Source organism: Neopsephotus bourkii, unplaced genomic scaffold (assembly GCF_033783945.1).
Source record: "Neopsephotus bourkii isolate Nb327-2 ecotype Australia unplaced genomic scaffold, CSIRO-AGI_Nbou_v1 NB_1765, whole genome shotgun sequence".
NCBI classification, from domain to species: Eukaryota; Metazoa; Chordata; class Aves; order Psittaciformes; family Psittacidae; genus Neopsephotus; species Neopsephotus bourkii.
The window spans coordinates 863,115-880,340 of record NW_026902239.1 but is presented as its reverse complement, the minus strand read 5'-3'; the positions used below and the strand labels follow the sequence as shown (position 1 = coordinate 880,340).

The following is a 17,226-nucleotide window of genomic DNA, read 5'->3' as shown; positions in this document are numbered from 1 at the left end:
GAAAAAACATCCCTAGAGGACTTAAAGAAGGACCCCACATTGATATGAAATTAGATGTTAGAGTTAACAGATGTAGCAAAATTCATACAACAGTGAACAAAGAAAATAATTATTCCAGGTATTTTAATAAAAGTCTAAAATAGGCAAATAAAAATTAATATAGCAGTTCCTCTAGTGAAATACATAGCATAACTTTATATAATATAGACAATACTGTGTGTTCAGTTATGTTACAGAGAGAAAAAAAAACCCACAAAACAGTGATGTTCAAAAGAGAATTCTGAGTTTTTACCCCTCTTTAAGCATGTTTTCATGCAGTTATCAAAGCTTTCCATTAACACAGCACTGCACACACAGCAATGCTCTGTGAATTCCACAGAAGAAAAACAGACATGTATTTTCCAATTTTCAATGAGAATTACTCAAGCAGCATCAGATCTTACAAATGCTCTCAGCCAAAGTCTGTGTGAGCCAGCTCTCACAGCAAGTCAACCTAAGCAACCCCCAAGAGCCAGGGCAGCAGTCCTGAAGAACCTAACAGCTACTCAACGAGCTGGTTTGTCTACTTCCAGCACTGACATAGCTTTCAAGACTGTGTGCATACAGACTTTTACCAGCACCCTGAGATATTCCCAGGCACTAGAATGCCACTGGTATGGATGCACTCCTGCAATGCTTGGAGATAGATCCCCAGAACAACGCCAGGCTGTCAGTCCTAGCCCAGGCAATAGTACCCTCTGGTGAAGTCTCAATACAAGCTGCTTTCCTACCCCTTACCCTCTTTCCCTCTTTGGAGATAAACTGTTTAGCAGACCATATACTGGTTGTTCCCTGACAGGGTTCGGTCTCACCCTCTGCTGCACTCTGTACAAAAAGTTCTGTCTGGTTCACCCCTTCAGCTTTATACCACTGGGATATATAGATATATATATAGATATATATATATATATATAACATACGCCAGAAAAGCAGTCAGTTTGAAATTCTCATGTTTGAAGTGGTAGTCACCTAGAAAAGTACAGTGTTTTTTTTTACTAGTACAGAACTGCTACTACACAGCTATTATATACATCTTAATATCCACTGCATCGCTTGGATAAAGCCTATACTGGGATATTTCCAGGTGTAGGTACACTACAGCTCTGCTACTATTAGCTCTTCTATCTAGTTTATTCACAGCTTCAGACACAAACCATTATCCAAGTTCCTATGTTCTACAGCATCAAGCAAAGCATATCATGCATACTACGTATCTTCTAACAAAAAAATGACTAAGCCTAAAGGAGTGAAAGAAAGGCTGCAGAGTAAAACCAGTCTTTCACTCTATGAAGCTAAAAGGTTTACCATCAAGAGAACTATAGATAAAAATTGTGTATATATAACTTATACATATGTAAAACAAATACATCCCTTTGCACTTCTAGATGAATATTCCAAGAATGTTGTAACCCATTTAAAATGAGATTTGACCATTTAAATTTTTTATAGCTTTCCATGGATTCCAGATATTAGAATCATACTTTGTGTGTGCATTACATACAAGTATCTCACAGAAGCATTGTTTTCCTTGATGGTCCACCTACAGCTATCCTAAGCTACTTAATAAGCCTAGCACACCTTGGAAGTGTTTACAATTGAAGGATTAAAGGCCAAAGTATACTTACATACCAATATAAAAAAAGCACTCCATAAGATCTGCCAGTACTCTGTCTACTAGTTTTGCATAAATTGTTTTAGGATCAGTATTCAGCCATTGAAGTCAAGAGTCCACAGAGTTCCAGCAAGTTTTGGAGGAACTGATATGAAAATCTCAAATAATTTTTCAGCTCTGCCTTGAGAAATACCTCTTCAAATCCATGAATATATGTGCACACTTACTATTCTAGTTTTGTATTAGCTTGGTATCTGTTGTATATCCACATGCATAATGTCCATGCAAAAAGAAATCACCTTACATTTCTACCATGTCCAAGTCAGGAGCTTCTGGTTCCATTGTGGAAAAGATCATGACTCCCACAGTTTCATCTTTTTCTGCCTTCCGCTTTCCAGTTTTCCACTCCTTGAGGAGGAAAAAACCCCCAAACAGAAAAAAAACCCATCAAAGTTTGACCACCACTGTTCATGCATACGCTTAAGGGCATGTACTTAAGCAGTGAATGAAATGTTAAGCAGAAGTGTTATCCAATAGACTACCCAGAAAATTAAAACCTTTTAAATAAAAGTTTCCTCAGAGCTCAGTCATGAAGAAAATGTTATTTATTGTAGGTGTAGATAATAAAACCTCTTTAAAAAAAGCATAAGAAAATGCTGGGGCAGGGGGAAGCAGGAGAACAAGAAAAAGGTCTGGTTATATCAGGTAAGACTGCAGCATAATGCTATCACAACCCATTCTACTGTGAATGGTGGGTTGGTGGGGTTTTTTTTTTGGGGGGGGGGTGATGGGGTGGTGTAGTGTGTTTTTAAATATAATACAGGATTAGACACATCCTAGATCTGCTACAAAGTAGCTTCTGTTATCAGAGCACTACCAGAGGACCACAGTGATTAGCAAGTCCAACAGAGACAGAGCAGGGCACAGGCTAAAGAGTTGTTGTAATTGTTCTTATTCAGCTGGAGGACACAAACAGTCCTTAAGAGACTAGCAACAAAGCTATCTGAAGAGCACATCCCTGTCGGAATAACATACAGCATTTCACACAAGCAACTTTATGCCTTGTTTTGATCAGTCAGCTCAATTAACAAACCCAGCAGATTTTGGCTTATCACTACTGCCCACAGGGGGGCAGACACATGAGAAGCTAGAAAGCTGAGCTCAGTTCAAAGGGGATGGTGAGGCAGGAGCAATTCCTCAGTCTTACTCTGCGTGTGACCTTTACTTCCTACCTTCTCATCTCGGAAATTGAGAAATTGCTGGAAAACTTCACTTTCTGAGACAACAGGATGGCGACACATCCTCGTCATCCAAGCTTGCAGTCTCTCCATACGCATTTTGATAAATTCCTCTTCAAAGCGCCCTGTTATACATTGAACAATAATTGGTACATTTCTACTCTAGTACTCTCAGCTTTTTTTCTTTTTTTTTTTCCCCCTCAACTTAAAATAGAAGCTGTAATTCATCTGGTGAGTTATTACCCATTTAATGACTCAGAACTTACAAGAAGGAAATATGCTGACAAATCAGGAGGACCTTAAATTACATTCTATTGATTACTAACCAAGAGTACTCTTCCTTTTTAAAATAGCCAGGAAGTATTAAAAAAACATGATACACACACATAAATCAATTTCTGGAAAAAGAAAAATTAATAAACTCTTGGATGGAAGTTACGTATTCAGATTACCTAGAAGAAGCTAGGCACAGGCTTGGAATGCAGGTATTTTTCTGACAGAGTCTGGTAAATCTTTGGACAATGGAAGGTTCAAAAACGTTGGGCAAAAAGGAACTACTTACTTTCCAAGTTGTCATGTCCTTGCTAACAAAGCACTAAAATTGGACAGCTCAAATACATACTGATTAAAAAAGCAGCACCTTCCATAAACATATTTCTATATAGGTAAATTATGTGTTGGGAAAACCCCTCAAAAAATCTTAGTAAATCTTATGTACAAACCAGTTAGAATACATACATGTAAGACTGATCTATTTGGTATTTAAGAGATTTTAGACAAGGTATTCTAAAAGTAACCTTTTTTTTTTAAACCGGTAGTGCATCATCACTGTCTATTCTTAAGAACCTTTCAGCTTTAGCACAAACTGTGCCTTCTTGAGAGTCTTTTCCAATTAAAAAAAAAAAAAAAAAGGCATGACAGACTTAAGCCATACAGTGAATAGGATGCATTTGAAAGGAATGAGAAGATTCCTCCAGCACTCCACTGTTCTAATTTCAGTGCAAATGACAAACCTTGAATGCATGTACTCTTTCAATATAACTCTACTGTATAGTTACTATGGCAGCAGCTCCACAAGGCTGAGTATTTTATGTGGGCATTTAGGTGGGTGTTGGCATTTTTTTATTAATTGCAAAGATGGAAACTATCAAGACTAGCAGGTAAAGAATGCAACCAGTGAAAATGGAGGTTGGTTATGGGTGCATTTACAGCAAATCACCTAGGGAAGAAAAAAATTTAACCCTCCCACCTCCCCTCAAAAAAATCAACTACTACAGAGGAGACATTATATAACCTTCACTAACACTGGTTTCATCTTTACCCCATACTGAAATCTCGACAGCATTCCTACAGGGAATGCAAAGCAATAGTAATATTTGGAAGTTATGTGCTGGTCATTAGGCATATCATCACCAGTAAAAGCATGGTCTTGAGCAAAGTCAGTCTATATGTAGAGTCTTGCTTTGCCAAGATCAATGGACAAAAATTCTTTCTGACAGCTGTCTAGAGAAATAGCTTCTTTAACACAATGAAGATAAGCACCATCTTTTTCTAGTTCTCATTACAGAAAAAAAGAGGCATGCTTTTTTTATTTTGGGCATGAAGCAAACTATTCTCTCAAACAGACTCCAGAAGACAGAAATCCACAGGCAAGGTTTTACTGTGATACCAAACTTCAGTCAAAATGTTAAGATACAATTAAGATGAATTCTAGAGATCCCATCAGGTCTTCTGGTTTCCTTTTAGTCCACGTGCATGGTTTAAATAAAAATACTGGCGAATTCTAAACATAAGGCTAAGGCAAGGAAGTCCCTTCCTCGCTTCTCAATTCCTTTGGCATTTATCCCAGCAACTACATTATTGCTTAGCTTTCTTCAGACACAGCAGAGCTGTGGCATTTCGGTGATGCACGCAGCCATGTGGTTGGCAAAGTGCCGGCTTTTGTATGTTTGTTTTAGACCGGTTGTCTTAAAGGCAGTATAAAAATCTTGCCAGAAAACACACAAGTGGAAATAGGCAAAAGTAATGCATTTTCCTCCTACACAGGTGTCCATTCTTTTCTTCACATGCATGCTGGCATATTGTGTGGCAAGGAAGCCAGAGACTACTGAAAATGCACAATCACTGATATATTCAATAGCAATGACTGAACTCATGTGCATTTAAAAGATCCAATCACACTTCTCTTGAAGTCAGAAGAGAAAATTTCCATAAGCTTCAGAGAGTTTAGTCAAGCTGAACTGACATCAAACCAGAGCAGAAAGTTATACAAATGAAAGATGTTTTTTAAATCAAGTGTGAAATCAAGCAACAGGAGAAACAGCTGCAACATTTTACTCGTGAGTCAAAAACCCCAGTTTGCCAGGGTTTTTTTACTCACAGGAGCTTTGTTCCAGGAGCTCCTACAACATAACACAATCAAAGGTAAAGAACACCTCCCAAGCCCAAAACCTTACCGAACAATACCACCCACAAAAATAAGCCCTCAAAAAACTATTTCTCCAGGCAATCAGCAAATATGGAACGTAATTATTTATCTCTTCTCTCCAATGATAAATATTCTCTTCTGTAGCAACTAGTGATTTTTCTTGTTTGGTTGGTTTTAATTACTTCTGTTTTTAAATCACTGGACTAGATATCTAAACCTGAGTTCTGAAATTATGCTCTTAGCACTGACATTTTTATTATTAGTAGGCCATTACAACTTATCATAAACTTTGACTGGTGAAAGGTTCAGGGCTTTTTGATACCTTCTTTAAAAATAATGGGAAAACAAACAGTAAGAAATAACTGAACCTTATAAAGAAGTGATCTCCTTATTTCCCATCCCATGAATTCACAAGTGGGAACAATTACCTGTTACTTGCTTGTCTGGAAGAGAAGGGATTGGAATGGCTAATCCAAATTTAACCAGAAGACGCTCATACAACCAGTCAAAGTGCTTGTATCTGTGGTTGACAGACCGATTAGTGTTCTGCAAGAGAAACATAACTCTGAACTTGTGACAGGCATTTACAGATAGCGACATGAAGCAAGCGTGACCAGAATAGTAAATACGTGGAATGTAAGTAAGATTTACGATTTAGAGCTTAGAATCTGTAACTACAGAAGAACTTGAAATAACAGAACAAAGTAACTCTTTGGGGGGGAAAAAAAAAAAAGTGACAACTATGACTTACTATTATAACCCTGTGACCAAGTCACACTAAATGTATTACTTATATGTACAAAAGACCCATATTTGCAAGACAGAAGATCCTGTTTCAGACACACTTACAGTGCAGGTCAGCTGATATTCAATGTAACTCTTGAGACCATACATTTTAGAACCTTTTTTGGGATCTGCCACCACACAGTCAAATGTAGAGGTAGGATAAACCCACATTGGGCCATAATCACCAATCTGTAAGAAATTGCAAGCATTTTTAAATACAACATGTTGTAACACCTGCAAACAAGGAGACAAATACTTTCTCTCTAATCAGTGGAAACTCTCAAGTGAAAAGTAAGAGACTGATAGCCATAAAACTGAAGGGTTTCTTGCAACCAGAGATGATTTACCACAGTTGCACTTATCTGCTTTATTTCACATTTTTTCCCAAATAGCAAAGGAGTGGTGAATTTTAAGGTTTACTACTTGTATTACACTTCATTAGAATGGCATATATACAGAAGAGTGGGTTTTATAGATAAGTTGATCTGACTATCATGACTAAATACTGCAGTCCTTTATGAATGTAGCTGCTGTTTATTAGATAACTGAATAACTAATTCAATAACCAAAATACAACGTAATGCATTAGCTTTTCCTCCCAAAAAGGCTTATTTTCATGATCACAAGTAACACAGATCCAGCATGAGGAAAAAAAAAAGTACTGAAAATAACAATTACATCAGCACACCTGGAAGAAAGGAGGATTTAAGGCTTGACACTGAAGAAGTCCTCAATGATAAAATGTTGTCCACAACAATTTCAAAATACTTACATGGTACATGATGGGTTTGTTTGTTTGTTTTTCAATTACAGTTCTATTTCTAATTACATGTGCAGTATCAGTTTCATCTGACCCAAATACACACAGCAACCCTGAGGCTGAAAGTCAAACTGGGGAAAAAAAGAAAGGGTGGGGACGACTAAAAAAAGCTTCTGAAACCCCCGAATGCAACAATCCATAAAAAACCCAAAACAAAAAACCCCAGCCCTGAAACAAAACACACCACCCACCCATAGAAACCACACACACAACCCCAGCTTACAATTATGGGAATTTTCTCTTTGGGTTTTGCTAGCTGCTTTGCCAACAGATACTGTTCCATCCCAGGTTTTGCAAATCCAGGAAATCTAACAATAAAACAAAAGGATATGTTTATTCTGTTTTTTCCTTCATTTGACATATGCAGAATTATCTGCCACTGTAGGAAAAAAAAATAAATAAACCAAACCCTTAGTATTTCTCAAGTACAGAAAAGAATCTATATGGATTAGTTTAACAACCAACAATTTACCCTGATAAAGCAAAACAGTTTTAGGGGCTGACATCCACTTTTTATTTGTGTAATACAGGCTCCTTCTTCAAGGCAAAGTAGTTACCCTTACCCTGAAGCCCATCAGAACAAACATAACAGAAGGCCACAAAGTAACATCTGCCACTCCCCTGCAGTACACCCACACACAGAGACCCTCATGCATATACCACCTTGCTGTTTCAGATTATGAGAATTCAAATCACTGAAAGAATAATAAACTGTGGATTTATCAAGTGCTTTTAAACATGAGTTACATTAAATAATTTATCCACCAATTATAGAGAAAACCTACCGTAATGCCCTTAAAATCTGCATAAAATATTATATAAAAAGCAAATGGCAGTCCTCCTAATTAGGAAGATACTTAGCCCTTATAGTACTGAGAAGCTATTACCTGCTTGCACAAAGATGAGGAGTACAATAGGACTTACTTCATGGACAGATAATGCTCTTAAACAAGGTATGTTTATACTGGTTACACTAAATGGTTTTGCAGTGTGCCAATGTACTGTTTCAGAACTGGACAAAACATCCACTGATGAATAAAATAATGACTAGCCAAAGCACAGCCAGTTGATTTTAGTTACACACTCTAAGAGACCATTATGCTACAATACTTTTCTGCCCTGCTCTGGTCCACTTAAAGATTATGAAACAGTAGCTTCTCAGAATAACAGTAGAGTAAACAAACTAAGTTGCAACATGAGATAATGCTAGCACAACCCTGACAATGCTTCATGCTACTGGAAGATTTTTATTTCTAAACTAAGCTTTCTGTGGCTCAAGAATCAAACTGGGTAATGCATAAACACAGAAGAGAATTTTTCCCTATTCCTAGCAACTCAAATTGCTCACGAACTCTGGGGCAGGAGCTCTGATCAGTCTCACTCTATGGAGAAGCCATCAATCACCTTCCATTTTAACGAAGCACACACATAGTGTTAAAGACCGTTAAATTTCAAAGACCGGTAGGTCCAGAAGTTCAGATTTCATGGAAGTGTCATTTGCCTGTGAAACACTTCCCAAAATTGCACAGCTTTGTCGTGTACTTTCAGGCTTCCATTGATCTGTGATATCTGACCACACAGGGAGAACGCCAAACTACAAATTCACCTCCTCTTCTACCTCAAAACTGTAATATTTCCATAAGAAGGTTGAATGGTCACACATTTAAACATCTTGTCAAGTTACAATTCTCTTAAATATATACGTGTTTTCCCCTCCATTTTCCATTACTTGTTAAGTGGTAACTTCATAGCAGCTGCACGAGAGTTTCCACGCTGGACTCCCCCAGCCTCTGATGCCTCAGTCTCCTTGTAACCAAGATAAGAAGGTGAAGTTGATTTTGGGTCATCCCAGTCATCATCCCACTCATCATCATCAGCAGCTGCTGAAGTATTGGAGAGGGCAGGGGGATAGGGAAAGGAGAAAGTTAAATATTTAATCTTCAAAAGCAGAAGCAGCTACCTCAGCACACATACGCAAATAACCAACAAGGTAAATATATTAAGATCTAGTCCAGCCTTCTGTTTTGTGATTCCTCCACAATTACAGCTAGCGCCCCACCAATACAACTTGCAAAACACTACGCTAGAAATCCATTGAGGGAGAGGGGAAAAAAAAAAGAATAAAAAGAAAGAAGAGATGCTGGCATGCTAAAATGAACTCAATACATGAATTCCATATTCACTGGCTCCAGGTTAGCATTCCCCAGTTATACGTTCTCATAATTTAGGCTTTTACTACAAAAACATAGAGAAGCCTTCTGAAAGGCTAGCCACTTCCTAGAACTAAGGATTTAAGAAATTACTTCTCCAAAGGCCTCAGGGCACAAATTCAAGAATGTTTAAAAGCTCCAGTTAATCAAGCTGAACAACATGCCTGACCTATTATCATGTATGCACAAGACTTTGGCTTGCCATGTTTCCATACAAATTTGAGAGTTTGAGGTGTCTGATACTGTAGGCCTGGTTTTATTTTAAAAGCCTATTATTCTAGTGCTCAGTTTACCCATGTGGCAATGTTCTACTAGGAAACTGGTTTGGTTTTGTTTTTAATATAAGCCACTGTTCCACTGCTAGGAAAGATTAAGCAATTCTTACCTCTACTGTGCACCTACTCTAATTTACTCAAAAATAAGAGCATTATTACTGCACCTGGTCCTTGATATGCCTGTGGATGACCAAATGCTGCTGCCGCCTCCCAGTTATTTGAAGCACTGTTTCTCTGGCTAGCTGCACTTTCAGGTTTCGCTGCCCAGCTGTCAACAGCATTTCCATTATCCCAGTTCCCAGACTTCCCAACGTTCCAGCTGGACCAAGGATCATTGTCAGTGTTTGCCTACATTGTATAAAGACAAAAATAAAGAAGAAACTGCTGAAGAAATGAGCAAAGACCACATACTTCCTTAAGTCTGACTTCCTGCTGATAGAACATGAGTTTGCATTCAGCACTCGTTCAATTTAGGAACATCTGCCAAATCTGATATTCCCAGCCACACACGTCTTAAATACAGTAAAAACCTGGATGAACTTATCAGCTTTCCTGCAATGTGACATCAATGCATACTAATAAGTGTGTTACAACTCCTCAGGGAAATTAAATTATTTCTTCCAACAGTGTTAGGAAAAGCTCTTTCTCATGGTAATTATTTTACACCAACACCGTAAGTATGGTGCATGTGAACTATTAATTACATAAAGCCATGGGCTAATTACCACATTTAAAACAAACTCAGAAGTCAAGGATTACATTTTTCCAAACACTTATTTTATCAAACGCAGATTAGTGGCTTTACTTAAAACAAATCATAAATTGCCCACCCACACCATCACTCTTCTTGTGACAGTTAGGGCCAGCAACTTGCTCAGCTTCCCTGTCAGAGCTTAACTCATTCACAGTAAAGACGAGGGAAGGAAACAAACACCTGCCAATGAACAGCCTGGAACATCCCTATAGACCTACTCTCAGCATAAGCTTCTGATGAAGGTAATCACACACACCCTCCTGCTGATGCTGTTGTGGAGGTGGAAGCCTCAGTGCAAGAATGTAACGCAGACATGTCTCTAACTACTACATCAATTTGTGGAGTGCATCTGTCATTAAGTTGGATTAATAGCTTAGCATGCTGCTCAGATCCTTGATTTTAACAGTACACTTTGAAAAAGCACTGACTAAAGTGCAGTCTACTCCAGACTTAGTGCAGACTAGCTCACAGAAAGAAAAACTGCACACAAATCAAAACCCATACACCCAAAGTACAGGAGGAAGAGAAGGGGAAGGAAAGCAAAACAAAGCCTACAAAGCTCGTCATGTTCAGTAGAGAGAAAACCCGAATTTTGTAAAAGGAAGTCCCAAAACTACAGAAGCCACTGAATGTTTTAAACCATGAAACAGCATATCAAAAAAGGGATACCAAATACAAATTGATTTTTCTTGGACTATCACACTCACCTGACTCTTCAAACATATGCCAGTACAGAAAATTTAATGAAACTTCCATTAAAAGCCACATTATTCTCTGAAAAATGAATAAGTTTGTTTCTTAAACAAAAAGAAAAAAAAAAGGTACAGCTACTCCACATTCAGTTCTTCTCCACTAAAAATCCTCCCATTTCAACTTTGAGATACTATTCTGGAATAAGAGCTCTTGCTTTAGTTTTTCTTGCAATGAAGTTATCTGACAGACTTCACAGAGGCTATCAAACTTTTAAGACTTGAAAATACTATTGATATCATGTAACACCTGTTCTTTAGCTACAGAACCCCCAGGATCTTGATATTAAGCCCCCAAGCTGGGGGGAAATCACCACTGAGAAGACTCCTGAGAGTCAGTGGGTCTCTTAGGATTGATGGAGTGAGAGACATTATGTGGACAGCTTCTATACTGATAGTTTGGGGATATTTTCTTTTTTTGAAGATGAAACTGATGCAAGAACAAACACGGCTCCCTAAGGGAGCAACATCATCGAGGTCTACCTAATTCGTGGACAGTGCTATTCTCAGTAATTAAAAAGAAGTTGCTGGTAGTTTATACCAGCCTGCTCTTACTATGATGTTCACCAGTTAAGAGTTTCTCTAAAGAGAAATATCCATGCAAAGATAATAAACTGACTGATGGCATGCTAAATTAAATCGGATACACTGGCATCCAACTACACAGAAAAGCATCCCTTGCTCCTAACATAGCTTAGAGCACCTAGAGAAGAACAGTTTGCATAACATTCATTTGCCTGTACTTCTGCGATATATGTTGTGCTGATCACTGTCAAATGAAAGATGAGAAGTGGGATGACTGCTAAAAGGCTGAGCAAAGTTTTCCTCTTCATGAAGAGTTCACATGAAACCTGGTACACAGGTAGGTGGCAAAGAAACCCTAAAATCTCTTGCAAAACAAGGGGGAGGCAATAATATTAATACTGGATATGCTATTAAAGAATGACAAGAATGATCAAAGTTACTGACAATTGCTGATTCTAAATTCCATAGCAAGGGGAAACAGATTACTTAAATTACCCTCTCAGATAACTCATCTCTATCTATGTATATTCAAATCAGAAAATTTTACTTCTGAGGTGTCCAAGAAAGCTCTGGGGTAAGCTCTTGCCCATATCACCCATATGCTACAAAAAGGGTGGGATACGTTATTCCCCCTCAGCTACTTTCAGCCAAAGGGTCTACATTTCTTTCTGAAGCACTGGGAAGAGGTTAAGAGATGAATCAGGAATGTTTATATAGACAACACCTCTCACACCATTTACAGGTCTCCTTTCATAGAATTGCAGGATCAACCAGGTTGATCATCAAGTCCAACCTATCTTTCTTCAAACATTCATGTCCATACACACTGTGGACATATCTAAGTGGTAGTAGATCTGGAGAAGGGTTCAGGAACCTCAAGGTCCCATAGCACTGTGGAGGACCAAGTAAAGACACAGCATTTATTAAAAGGGTAGCCTCAGCTCCAGTCAGCAGTTCCACGGATCTCAGCAGCTGACAGATTCCAAACAAGAAGCCATTCATGTGGCTTAGCTTGTGTTGAACAAAATCTAATTAAGCCAGTAAGTATTTTGTAAGTGATAAAATTGCTTGTTCTCTCACCTTTAGCTTTCCATAACTGAAATTGATAATCCTTTGATCTCCCTCTAATCAGCACCAAAAAAAAAAGTCCTTACAAGAAGCTGCTGTTATTTAGTCAACAGACTTGATACAGCACACCTAATATCCAAGTATGCAAGCAATCTCCAACGCAAACACACAAAACCAAATGCCACACCATACATAATTAAGAAACTAATCAGCCTTCAAATGAAATACTGCAACGCTTTGCTCTGCCAGGTAAAATCAAACCAGTACACTGAGATTAAATTCAAGGATAAGCTCTTTAAAGGCAGCTGATTTTCCTTTTTGTAGACTACTACAGACTTGCTTGCTCCTACTGATCTAGGAGAAAAAGGCTATTTGGGGAACAGACAACAAAGGGAACACATTACTAAATATTTTGAGAGTCTTCCATTAAGGGTAGATTCAATCTCACTATAGAAACAGATCATTACCAGTGGGGGGCTGGGGGAGTAGAAGTCTAGTGTTTTTATAAAGATCTAGTAATAGTTGAATGAGGAAAAATTCCACCATAATAGGAAAATACTCAGCTTTGGGGTGGAATATCAATATCTTTACCAAATGAATATAATGAATTACATAGGAAGAAATCACATCTTTGCTATTTTTCAGAGAATCCAGAATTATAGAGAGTAAAGCTAAGGTAAGTCAATGAGGTGCCTCTGCCCTGGATGAAAATCTTTTCTTGACCTCTTCACCAAGTACGTTGTTTCTGGCAGACTCTTTCCTCATGTTAATGGATACTCCTGATGGACAAACAGATCCATTCTACTCCTGAGGGACAAAAGCCAAAGCAAACACAATGTTCAAATGCTAAAACTAAATTGAGTACCTAAGATCTAGGTAATTGTACCATGAAAAATTAAGACCTCCAACTGCAAGAAACACCCCTTGAAATCTACTCTTACAGACAGAAGCTGTGCTGAAGAAGTAAGTCAAGAAAGTAAGTCTGACGAGATCAAGGGAAGCCCAGGACAGGCAAAGCTGCAATGAAAAGTACTGCACTTTTGAAGAGGGGTTGAAAAGACAGACAGCATAGAGAAATGGCAGAAAATACAAGAAGTCATGGTGACTCAGCTGAATAGCCCACAGGAATGAACACACCCCTCCAGTTTCATGTTGCCTTAAGTTACCTGCACAGAGACAATGCCTTAGGTATTACACTAAATTACACTCAGACATCACCCTAAATTCAAATTCTTTGGAGAACAACCTCTGAATAGATATATTTTAAAAATTAAGTGAATATAGAACAGTCATCTAAAAATCAAGCTGTTTTCCACCAGGAAGAAATATGAATGGCTAAAAACATACTCTGCAGCAATCACAGAATTGCAGTCACTGTGATGTATTATCATATGTATTTACCATAGAACAAGCATGCACATTAGCAGATGAAGCAGGTGCCATGCTGATGATATTTTATGCCCAAGCTTTTTCCTGGTATATCATTACCTTAGCACTGTGGTGCTGAGCATTTCTTCCACTTTAAAGGAAGGCCCTCATTTCTACTGTACAACTTAAATATGTTTTCTTCTTAAAGAAATCCTCTAGGAAAAGCAAAGTAGAGATGGGCTAGACTTTAAGGGATAGCCAACCTTACAGAATCACAAAATAGAATGTTACTGTGGATAAATACATGGAAGCAATAGGAAAGCAGACCTCCAGAAGCAGCTGGTAAGAGCAGTAGCAATGCTGTTTAAGGAACCCATTTGTTCCTCAGCTGCTCCTGTCATCTTACTTCCTTCCAGACGAAACCATCATCCGGCCCCAATCCCCTTTCATAAAACACTCCTTGCAAAGGAGCTGGGCTTTGCCTGCTCACAAACCATATAAAGCCAAGGCACCCTCACTGGACTCTCCTTGCTTTGAGCACACATAAAACCTAAACTACCCATAGAAGAACCGAGTTACTTCCATGAAGAGCAACACAGTTCTTTCGATTTTTTCACAGCTACAGTGGACTAGAGGTGCATTGTTTTTGCACTGTGTAGGTACAGGATTTCCATCTATTAACTCCTGATTCAGCTCAAAAAAACTCCATGTTTGAAATACAGAATTGTCTTTTAGAAAGATGCATAGTAAGAATACTCAGTGATGGGACAAGGGGAGGGAAAATGCACATCTATTGTCACCCTCATCGCTTTTTTTTTTTTTTCAAGTTTGCTTAGTTTCAAGTTTCAGCCACTAAAAAAAATCCTACATATATTTATTCAGTGGCACTCTCTCAGGCTTCTGTTTTTACACCTGCACACATGTAAATGGCAATCAAGTTACCACTTCATATCCTTGTCTTCTCTTAAGCCGATTTCAATCCCTAATGGTTTCTTCTCAAAACACAGAGAAAGATCAAAAGATCAGAAATTTCAGACAAGTCTTCCAAGCAGCAGTCACAGCACTGTCAGAAACTGCAGAAAGGCTCCCTTGTTCCTCTCTGATGTTCTCTAGACATCCCAGGATCAGGCCACAAAGATTAAAAACAGCTTTATCCTTCCTTTTTGGAAAACGCACTCTGATTTTGTCTGGGAACAGGAAAGGGGTTTCCTTTGTTGCCTTTTTTTTTTTTTTCTGGTGGAAGAGTTTAAAGAGTATTAATGGCTCAGGCTGTTCAGCTCCCCACTTTCAGTTACAAATGCTCATGATTCCATTTTCCAAGGGCAAAACCAAAACAAAACAAAACAGAAAGGAAACTATATACTGCAGTAAGCCCCCTCCTGTGGTGAAAGGGATCATGCAAGCAGAAATTCCCATAGGAGGGTGGACAAGATTGTCACTGTTATCAAGTATTCTTTATGTAGTCAATACCAAACTACTAGACCACAAGGCTACCTCATGAAGTCAAATGAAAACAAAGCTACAAGAAAAAGAGCATGTAAACACGGAAAACTGACTATTTCAATAGTCAGATTTTGCCTGAGGGCAGGGGTGCAGATGGTGAGGAATGAGCACATTACCACAGTTTAACAACTTGCTGCCCAAACCTTTGCATTCCACTCGGATAGCCACTAAAAAAAAACAACCACCAAACCACCCTCAAAACAATTCTACAGTTGGAACTGGTACTGTCACATGTTGGACAGTTGTTTTTTAATATACCAATGCAATTCATTTCAAATCAAACAAGCCACAGTTTCAAGCACTTTATGAAGTCACTGCCTGGCACTTCAGTTAAACAAGAACTGTTCACAAATTCTTGTTATGGGTCTGAATGCAGTACTGCAATTGAGATGGAGGAGAAAGGAGAAGAGTTGCTTTCAAATTACACGTAGCAATGGAAGATGTTGTAGTGTCACTATCTGCATTATCTATAAGAGGAACTAGAAGTTAGTACTCATGAAAGCCAAATTAGCATAAAACACTCGGTACCTTTTCCACTACCTCCCACCCCCCCTTTTTTTTTTTTAACTTCTAACACTTCTAACCCACCAGTTTTGCTCGTAGTTTTTGTCTTTTGCACTATGCCCTTCTAGACATAACTTATGCACACATACAGGCAACTTTACACTTAACCTTACAAACATATACATTTATGCAGAGTTAAGGTTTATTAGTCAATGAAGTTATAATTTCCAAAATCTATAAAACAATTAATTGTAACTTCCATGGTGTACCTACCTGCTGATTTTATACTGTAATTTAGCATACTGATTTAACAAGACAAACTGGACTTAACCAAACATGAGTGAGTCACATTTGCCATGATAACATTTCTACTTTACTGCACACACGGCTAAGTCAGAGAATGGAAATGCTGTTACAGCAACATACTAACATACATGTCAAAATTTCCACATAAGCAGAACAGTGCACTCTTAAGACCACTATATTTGTTTTCTTCAATCAACATTTATTGCTCCTAGTAACAGTTCAGGGTGGGGGAAGTTCTGGTATGCAAATTTAAAAATAAATTTGCCTTTCCAGCACCAAGTTGCAAACAGTGGGAAAGATACAAAGTAAAGCTCTAGGAATATCTTCTTTAATGTCCTCCTTATACATATTCAACCACTTTAGCCTACACACCAGCCTCAGCTCCTGCACACCAAACTACAAGCTTCCACTATTTATTCACCCTGCCTATGCACAAATCAGTTTTCTGAAGGGAAAGGGTTTTCTACACAAAAAACAGTCCATTTATTTTCACAACAAACAACTGTGTAGTAGTTTCTCTTTCACTGAGAGAGAAAATATCCTGAGAGATTTCACATTTACCACTGGAAAAAACAATACAAACATGAGAGGTTTATACTAGTTGCTTCCTGTACCTACTCATGAAGCCTTACAGCTCTGCTTACAACAAAGCTGAAGAGATGAAACATGGACTTGCCAAGATCACACTGGAATTAACTGACAAATCTGCAATTCACAAAAAAAAAAAAAACAACCACAAACTCTCAGGATACTTATTTTATCCAGAAGTAGGAAGAGCTGTACAGTCATCTTCATACAGAAGTAACATTGGCAGTGGTTAGAGAATCAACATCAAGAAAAGGGAACAAACTCCTCTACAAACGCAACTTACAAAAATAGGTTTTGCAGCTAATTGTATCTTAAATACTGTGAAGCCACATCTATAGCTCTTGCGTCAACATATCTGGTGATCCACTTCTATCCTGAAACAGACAGGCAGTACTCCACTTGAATTTCACGCATACATTTTCAACACTAGTGTTCTATTCTTCGGTGGAAAAA

The 17,226-nt window shown here is 38.2% G+C and overlaps 1 protein-coding gene across 2 annotated transcripts in view; it reads right to left on the bottom strand.

Moving 5' to 3' along the window:
• The window catches only part of SNX9 (sorting nexin 9), a 66,890-nt gene that overhangs the window by 16,017 nt on the left and 33,647 nt on the right, over positions 1-17,226 (bottom strand). Inside the window, exons 5-11 of one of the 2 annotated variants that reach the window (XM_061378275.1) lie at positions 9,573-9,756; positions 8,653-8,803; positions 7,147-7,231; positions 6,167-6,292; positions 5,746-5,863; positions 2,884-3,014; positions 1,956-2,059 (exon numbers count right to left, since the gene is read on the bottom strand). In XM_061378275.1, coding sequence (XP_061234259.1) covers positions 1,956-2,059; positions 2,884-3,014; positions 5,746-5,863; positions 6,167-6,292; positions 7,147-7,231; positions 8,653-8,803; positions 9,573-9,756 — 899 coding nt within the window. Of the gene's footprint in view, positions 1-1,955; positions 2,060-2,883; positions 3,015-5,745; positions 5,864-6,166; positions 6,293-7,146; positions 7,232-8,652; positions 8,807-9,572; positions 9,757-17,226 lie in introns of both variants that reach the window. The other variant, XM_061378274.1, reaches the window with a different exon arrangement.